Raw genomic sequence first — 9,427 nt, 5'->3', positions numbered from 1 at the left:
AAGGAAGATGCATAAGTTAAAAAGAGCAAAATCTGAAAAGAGATATTGGCGGGCTTGCTGATTAACCCTCGGCAAGTTTCCTCTACAAAAGGACACGACAAGACAACAAAACAAAACAAGAGGATGCGTGTTTTTGGCTTTTTTCGTGTGGATATTGATTTTCGCTTCCGCTTTCTGCGTCGTTTAAATGGTTGCACGCTATGTACCACTAATAATTTTCTAACTAATCACTTTTCACATGTTTACTTTTAGATCCACAAATAATTACATATATCACGATAGAATTTTATTTGGTAATTTATAACGGCCTGAAAATTAGTGGTGACATCCCGAGTTCTCGGCAGCTTTCTAGATTGAATTACACTACTGCACGTAATTTAGTTTAAAACATAAAAACTCGATAAAAAAATATTTGGAGGTACCACCGGTATTAAACACCATGACTAATAGAATATGGGTCCTATCTGTGGGTCCCATACTACATTGAGAGTACAACAGTGACTTAGAGCATGGGACTATGACTATCTTCTAAGTAAAACAGCAGGTAAGACATTTCTGAGCCTCTTTCTAGAGAGTACTCGAAGGGCAGAACCTAAAAATGGCCAGCTTGAAATTATGGCAATATAAGCAAGTAACCATATTGAGTACCTGTTCTGTCGACGCAGAATATCCAAACATCTTTTAACAGAATAAGTTGCAACAACAGGCTTTGCATCCTGGACAGCAGTAACTTGTACGGATGTTTGTTCAATGGTTGGCACAAAACCCGACTTTTGTTGTGTACTTTGCTCATCTATGAGGCCTGTGTTTGAAACCATTTGAGTTTTTTCACTATGAACCGACCTTTGAGGCTCAGATACTTCTTCTACCGTATCATCGTCTTTTCGTTCATTGCCCATTGCGGCCACCATTCCATCTTCCGCAACACTTACAAATGGACCCTGATCAATTGTAGAATCCAAAGAAGACTGGGGGCCAGTGTTCGCAATCTGAAATACAAAGAAAAAACCAATATTAATGTGCAGAAATATAACTCTGGATGAGTCAATAATAACGTCTCTGATTATTGACAGCATCAGCAACCACGGAATAGCAACCATTATAATTATCATATTAGCTTCTTAGCAAACTTAGTGAACACAAATTGCACCTTGTTCTGCACATGCATGTATTGGCTAGAATGTAGAACCCTTAAAAATTCACCTGTGGCCCTTACCCACCTGCCAGTGAAAAGAAATAAACCGCCGAAATTAGAAAATTTTGACCATTAGATCATCCAAGGCCACATAAAATAACGCATATAAAGTGATAGCAATGGATAAACCTATATACAACAATTAATAATTAAATCGAACACATAAGCAAAAAAAATTCCAAATAATGCACATTGGGTTATAACCGACACAAAATATAGAATACTGAACTTCAAAATATGGTATAAGTTTTACGTAAAATCATTTTGGGTAATGCCCTCAGGTCCATTACAAATTGTTTTGAAAATCATTTAAACAATTAAAACTGTTAATAGGAAATAAGTAAATATCAAGTACCACAAGCGAGCTCCAGCTATCCCTTCAAAGAATGCAAGATGTCCTCCATGCTTTACTGTAGCCAAGACAACATTTTTATTTAACCTATGAAAGACAAATATATGACGTCAGGACTCGAATCCTCAAACCAAATGAAGAAGGAATTCATTAACATAATAAGAGTAGCTTCACCTGCATTCATCCCAAGGAATGGCTTCTCTGGTACAGACAGGATCATCCAAAGCACTGACACAGAGAAGAGGGACCGACACATTTCCTACATATCCAGCACTGCTGCAGCGCCTGTAGTATGTATCCACAGTCTGAGAAAACAACATACTCTTGGTAACTGATAGGAAAAAGAAATGAGAACATGACAAATTTGTGAAATATCAAGCGTGCATACCTCATATTTCCCAACAAGGCGTGTTGCATGGTGATCAAAATCTCTAATGGTACGTGACTTTTGAAGCAAAAGAGGATAATGTTAAACAAACATTAGTGACAGCAGGACATATATATCAAGCCGCACACAATACTCTAAAAAAAAAATATATATATATATATATATAAAAGAGAAATCTAGCGCCCTCCATTATCTTCATAATTATATTGTTTTACTCTGTCAACTTTATACGGAATGACAATTGCATAGCATTTTTCTTTGTAGCATAGAAGATGCATATTTTCCAAATTCAATGGAGACATAAGTGCAATTATTTTTTGTTATAGATGTTTTTTCTCTAGCCTTGAGGAGAGCAACTTGCAATATCATGAAATGTGACCAGTTACTCATCACATAATGAGGCATGGAATCGGGAAACGATCCAGTATCTAATAGACTAATACAATGGTTGGATGTTGCAGGACAAACTGTTTCAATCTTGACTTTCATGAATAATAAAAATTTTCATGACCATCTTATAAAGCCGCTATTAATCAAGATCTTTTGTCATGCACTAAATTAACACGTTGGCAGCAAGAAACGCACTTGCAATAAAGAAAGTTCACTTCCCTGAATCGTAACAAGGACTAGATTAGTTACTCAAGGAACGTTTTCTGCTTTCTTTTTCCTTTTTGTGTGTGTGTGTGTGTCAGGCCACAGATTATAGAACAGTCATTATTGGCGAATTTGTGGCTAGCAACGTGTCGTAAAATTAAAAGAATATGGAGTTCCACGGATAAATGACGGAATCAAAATTGGAATTGAAGCCAACCTTTACAATTCCTTCCCAATTTGCAAGGCGAGAATAGCGAGGCTCATGTCTGCATAATAAACATTTGCATTACTATCAAAGTTGTGAAACAAAATATTGACAGACACAACTAATTAATTGAGGCATAATTTTCAGTCTTTAAACAGAGATCCACATACAAGTTTGAATACAGGTGCGAATATAATGCATGTATATCTATGGAGTAGAGAAGTCCCTGAACGTTCATGGAACTATGAAGTTTTAAAATTTCATTCTCCATTTACTCAACTAAAAGGAAAAATTTACGTACAATTGAGCATAGCCTTGAAGGCCAATAGTAAGTGCTCTGTCATAAAACGTCTGCACGAACCTGCGCCGTATAAATCTATCACCAATCTGCACAGGAAACAAGAGAAATTGGAAAAGGATAGACAACCAATGAGCAACTATTTTCACATTGATAAGTAGTTCTCATAGTTAATTACAAATGAAAAGCTAAATGCTCCAAGTAAGGAATACTTGGAAAAAATTATACACATTAGATTGTGGAAGAGAATAAGGATTCTGGGCGCCCAGATATCAAAAGAACCACCATGAATGATGTAATACGATGAAGTAGTAAATTTAAAAGCTGCTTTATATGAGGATCAGCGTCAAGTCCATCTCATTTGGCATTCATTAAGTGATGTCTAAAGTCTAATGAAGCATGTTAATATCAGATAACATGAGAGTACAAGAGACAAATAGGGGATTAACTCATAACAAGTAATGTGAATCAACACCTTAGAGGTTAATGGTTATAGATCATGTAGGTTTAAGAGCAAGTCAAATGTCAGTTTATTGGAAATAAGTACACACAGAAGGGAATAGTTAAACTGGATAGTCAAAGAGACCACAAGAGTGAGAACTTTGTGCATCTAATGTCAAGCATTAACAAGGAAACACATGGAAAGGAAGATGTGGATCAAAAACAGTTACAATGGGTCATTGAATGGAAGGCATGTGGATTTTTATGAAAGTGCACAGATCTTACAAGGTATAAAACAAAAGTTTTATCCAGGTATGCCTGGTCAATAAGGCTCAGATTTGGTTTATGTTATAGAAAGTAAGGTGATCCGCCATCTTTTTTTTTTTTTTTTTCAAGAGAGAGAGAGAGATAAAGCAAGACTTTCTAAATAATTTTTATGCAACCATTTTTAAGTAGAATTATTCTCAAATTATAAAATATATTTGTGCATAAATGAACATTGATGTCGATATTGAAATTTGAAACTAGTCTACAAAAATCTAATTCAATATTGCAAAATATTGGCTTGTGTGTGCTTATTGTGCACAAATGTAAAAGGAGCAAATTCCAATTCCTCTACCAGGACCAGGCGCATTGGAAAATAGGTTATTGGTCATTGGAAAATAGGTTATTGGTCTGAGGAATAGAAAATGCTCAGCGTGATGTTTGTTACAACAATCCGAACCAAAAAATTCAATTCGGATTGTAGTTGAAGGTTCAAATTGATGTTTGGTAGAGAACTAAATGAGGACTATACAAATCATTAACAATAGTTCAAACCGTTGATTTTAGAATTGACCCACACGAGAACTAAATGAGGACTATACAAATCATTAACAATGGTTTAAACCGTTGATTTTAGAATTGACTCACACCCTCCCTCCGAATTGTTTTCTACAGTGAAAACAATTCAGATATTCCTAAAGATAGTTTTCTACACTTTAACCAACAAAGTTAAGATTTTATTCCCAATTTAAATTACAATTTATTTGCGTGTCCAAACACTAGTTCGAATCACAATTCAAAGCAAATCTTACAATCCGAAAGACGAACCAAACAAGGCCTCGATAATTTTCTTGTTATAGTAATTTTATCGTGTGAAGTACACCTATACCAAGTCTGAACACTAACCAAAAGGTCCCAGGGGGAGCAGATAGCTACAGCTCCAGCAACAGGAACGTTATCACCATCCTCCCCAAGATATTTTACCTGAAAGCAATGATATAAAAAGAGCAAAATATTAATAACAAGATGTTAACCATATAGGAGAATGTGATTCTTGCCTATAGTACGTTTAGAAAGTTAGTGCTTGTCTCATAAATGTCTTTGCTTGCACCGAGTTCAAAAGTCCCGAAACATTATTAATCATCATTTATGTGACAAGAAAGGGTTAATCATTTTCCTTGAGACCTGAGAAAATGGGATGAAGTACCAGAACATTGGCTCCAATACTAGTTCCAACTGCAAATAAAGGAGCGTTGGGATATACATGATGGAGATGATTGATAATTACGCGAATGTCTTCGGTCCATCCAGCATTATAAAAGCAATCAGACTGCAAAATTTTTCATTGAAAAAAATTTGTTAACGAAAAGACATTAAGAAGTCATTTTTTTTCATTGACATAATAGAAGCATTATAATTTAAGCAATCTGTCGTTTCACGAAGTCAATGCAGCTATTTCAGGTGGATTGTACAATCTATTATCCCATGTATTGGCTTGTATAATCCAAACCACACTAGTTTGGTATGAGAATTCGTGTCATGATTTGAATCATGATTCGTGACTCACTATAATATTTTTTCTCATAAAAAACACACATAAATCAAAAATAATTTTAAATCGTGATTCTGAATTCATGAACCAAACGTCGATGTCCAATCCCTTCATAATCAAAGAAGAAGGAAAGGTGACACTGCAAGACCCCATATATCCGCCAAAAAGAAAAAAAAAATCTTTAAAATAAAAGGTTAACTTAAATAGTGTTTTCATTTATGAAAGCTACTCACAGTAATCGAAACGCCACCCAGTCCTCTGTGGTTGCTGACAACTACATTCCATCCACTTTTTGCCGTACTAAAAGCCAGGTGCTTTAAATACTGCAACGTATGTTATGAAATTGACCAAATAAAATCTCCAAGTTCTCATACATAACGTACTTGAACATGATAATTTAAAAAAAAAAAAAAAATAGTTCTACCAGTAAAGGCTACAAACCAGTAGAGGCTACAAAGAAAATAAATCACCGTGGCACTTATGCTTTGGATTATATTTGGCCCATCTATGATCTTGTCCACCTAGCTATGATTTGTAGTTTTAGTATAATCTAGGCTGTATTTTATTTATATAATATTTTAAAAGAAAAGGCTGTAGTTGATTGCGTAAAAAATGGTCAATGGCCGTGAATTGCTACTCAAAAGGAGAGTCCACGGGCTTTAATTAGAAGTCAAATTGTCAGTCAAGGTTTAATGAATGCGATCAATCAATTACTTCTAGGCTCTTAAGTTGTTTTTTCTTTTCTTTTTTTTTTTTTCAGACAGTCGCTTATGTTTAATTTTCCAAGAGCTACTGGTACTTTTTTATCTTTGCATTCTGTATTGTTCTAATAGTCTTTAAGGGCATCTTAATGACTTGTAAAGGGGTTTAAATGGGAAAATAGAAAGGTTTTTGGAAAGAATAAGAAAAAGATGATTGATTCCCTTTCTATTGTTTACTTACCAGTTACCTATTACGAAGTGGAATTGGAAACACTTTAATCACCTTTCTAATTGCTTTCTGTCGTTACTAAATTTAGGAATAGGAATCACAATTACTCAGTTAATTAAATATCCTTATCCATTAATCAAATGTAATTATTAACTAAAAACATAGTATATCTGTAGCAAGGAGAGAGAGAACTTATCCTACATTTGGTGGAGCAAAAAGACTTGAGAGTACCTATTCCACCAAAATGTGTGAATACACGTTCCTAAAGTAGACAAGTTCCCTTCCAAATATGATATCAACTAAAACTCTCGTACCCTAATTCGATATCATAGTATTAAACATAATTTACCAGCCCACTATCCCAATGTGAAGACACTACTAATGATTAAACCAGGGGGAATTTCTGTAAAAAAGTTTTGTTCCATTTCATTCCAATAATTAACCATACATAAATTGTGATTCTAGTATTAATTCTAACATTTAACCAAACGTTAGAATTGGAATAAACATTTATTCTCTTTCTACTCTAATTCCGTTATATTCCCATTCTTATTCAATTCCGTCAAACCAAATATCATCTAAGTTCTCTTCGAATCTCTTCAGGGTGTATGTGGCTATCTATAAGCCTGCAAGTTATATATTGGGGGAATGTAGACAATTTTCAAGAGCTAAAACTCTCACTTTGATTTATCTGATATAACCAGCCTTTTAATGCGACCCACCATGATTTCTGGAAGTGATTCCTACAGTTCTAGTAGAGTGATACTAATAGATTTTTTTTTGGCCATTTTCTTCCTGTTAAGTTAGCAAATTTCAACCATGCACGTACACAACCAGCGCACTTTCCATTTTCCCTTAAAACTCTAAGAAATGAAAAGGTCTTAAAAAATTTACTGAAGGTATTCAATTAACTTACTGCTGTTCAAACCGACTGCCATATTTTCAGCCTTAATAGAATTATTCATAGAGGCAACAAGGTCGAAATTGGGAGCATGTCCACAGGAAATTTCATGAATCAGTGCAAAAAAATAGCACAGAACTTACAGCAGATTGGGAGTCACTGGTTAAACCAGGAATTACCACCATAATTGGGGTTGTATCATCCCTAGAAATAGAATTGTTCATGTGAAAACCGCCATCCGCAACTGTAACAAATTCAAATACGTCAATCTAGAAAAGAAATAGTTTAAAATCCATGAGGCTCACAATTGTAAAGTGAAAACCCGGGATGAAAAAAGTCATGCAAACATTTTAATGACAAGTAGAATTCACTTAGCATGCATTTGCATAGAACTTAATCATATAAAAAGCGCTTCAATAAAGTGACACTTCATAGTTACCATCATATTTCGTCAGCCAGTCCAAAGCAATAGTTCCACCATCGGAAGCATGGAAGAGTTCTCTAGAAGAAAATTATCGTATCATTTTAAATGAAACGAGAATAAGAAATGCAACCATATAACAAATAGGAACTTTAGTAAGGAAAGAGAAAACTAAGATAGCAACGGGATCAGAAGTAGTAGGTTAGACAGAAAATGTTCTGTTCATACTTCATATTATATAACTTGCTTTAGGAGCTAAATTGAATGACAATTAACATTTCATGTAAATATGTTGGCCGAAGTTTTATGTTCTACCACTTTTCCAAACTAAATGCATTGGCACATTATCCTAGAAAACAGTTTCTGTTTCAACATCTGAGACAAACTTGTTCAAGGGAAGTTTAATTGTCCTCTATAGCTGCCAGATTAATTCTTCCATGGAAACAGTATTTGATCCGACTTCTAATGGAAAAACTATTATGTCAACGAAAATGTAAACATAGAAAAAATTAAACAATGAAAAATTACGCCCAAGAACGCAAAATTTCTACCTTGAAGACAAAACATCAATAGAAATGGAGAGGGGGGGGAAAAAAAAAGAAGGGGGGGGGGGAACCTTTTGTAGCTGAAAGCAGGCGGTCTTCCAAAGAAATTGAGAAAAACAGTCTGAATATGAGGACTTGACAGCCATGGCGTTGCCAAGTACCTGCGTCATTTCAATTACCGTCATCAATATCGAAGAAAAACCGCGAAAACGACAACAAAAAAGAAAAGAAGAGAAAAGAAAATCTCGACCTGCCATGGAGGATCCGGCACTTGGAAACGACGCCATTGTAGATTTGGGAAGACGGATTGTAGGTCAAGGAGACGGGACATCCGCGGAATCCGGAGAGAAGATCTTCAATGAAATGGAGTTCGAGAAAATTGTAGAGAAAAATCGAGAAGGATAGAAGAAAGGCGAGGAGGTAGTGGGAGAGAGGAATAAGGCGGAGAGCGAGAAGAAGAAGAGCGTAGGGATTGTCGACGCGGACGGCGGAGGAATCCATGGCCGACGACGGAGAGTGCGATAGGAGAGGCAGAGGGAAGGCCCAAAATGGTCGGTATACTATTCCGTATGCGGTAGGAGGTGAGTGTGAAATGTGAATCAATGGTTGTCCACGTCACCCAATTATTGTGGGACCCTTTTCGGGCAATGGTTCATACGTAAGGTGGGTGGGCCAGCTACTTTCTACACAAATCTACTTCTGACACCTGACGGATTTTGCCCGCATTACAGCATCTCCGACATGATAGTACATTTTTTTTTTTTTAGCTATCCAATTCATTAGTTATTTTATAGAATGTATTTTACTCAAATTAAAAAAAAAATTAGTAAAAGAAGTTATTAGTTATTTCATTTTGTTATTATTTTATTCTTTTAAACACTACTAAATGCAAAAATTTCTTTTTAAATTTAATAAAATTATTTATATTTAAAGTCAATAAATATTAAAATATGTTATATTTAAGTGACGTAAATAATACGATTAAAATGACTCACTTAAAAGTTACTAATTAAAATTTTAATTAAAATTTTAGTAAATTAAAGGAGTTTCCTTGCTCTTATAATTAGAATGTTAGTTGATACCAATAGCACTGAACACCACCAAGCAAAAATATTAATTACATACTAAATATGTTGAGCATACACTCATAATTAAGAAAAATACTTTAGAGTCAACCTAATACAGGTAAATTTTATATAATATGATAAAATAAATACATGAATTTTACCACATTTAAAAGTAAATTTTTTTTTTAAAAGACATGAATTTTACCAAGTAAAAAAAATAAAGTACCAATATCTTGCTAGTATTTCTACGAAATTTTCACAAAATTTTTATGAT

At 34.6% G+C, this 9,427-nt stretch overlaps 1 protein-coding gene across 1 annotated transcript; it reads right to left on the bottom strand.

Annotated features, from left to right (window-relative positions):
- Nucleotides 1–295: 295 nt before the first annotated feature.
- Nucleotides 296–8,675, bottom strand: LOC21399488 (embryogenesis-associated protein EMB8). Its single transcript, XM_010096557.2, has 14 exons — nucleotides 8,337–8,675; nucleotides 8,158–8,247; nucleotides 7,560–7,621; nucleotides 7,264–7,364; nucleotides 5,523–5,612; nucleotides 4,945–5,067; nucleotides 4,644–4,721; nucleotides 3,036–3,121; nucleotides 2,747–2,795; nucleotides 1,936–1,992; nucleotides 1,722–1,852; nucleotides 1,551–1,634; nucleotides 1,151–1,220; nucleotides 296–989 (listed from the first exon to the last, which is right to left on the bottom strand). The coding sequence occupies exons 1-14, from the start codon at nucleotides 8,585–8,587 to the stop codon at nucleotides 522–524; spliced, it is 1,740 nt and encodes a 579-aa protein (XP_010094859.1). The 5' UTR covers nucleotides 8,588–8,675; the 3' UTR covers nucleotides 296–521.
- Between the last annotated feature and the right edge of the window lie 752 nt (nucleotides 8,676–9,427).

The sequence above is a fragment of the Morus notabilis genome, unplaced genomic scaffold, assembly GCF_000414095.1.
Source record: "Morus notabilis unplaced genomic scaffold, ASM41409v2 Scaffold315, whole genome shotgun sequence".
Lineage (NCBI taxonomy): Eukaryota > Viridiplantae > Streptophyta > Magnoliopsida > Rosales > Moraceae > Morus > Morus notabilis.
Note: the sequence above shows the minus strand (reverse complement) of the source record. Positions and strands in the feature narration are given on the sequence as shown.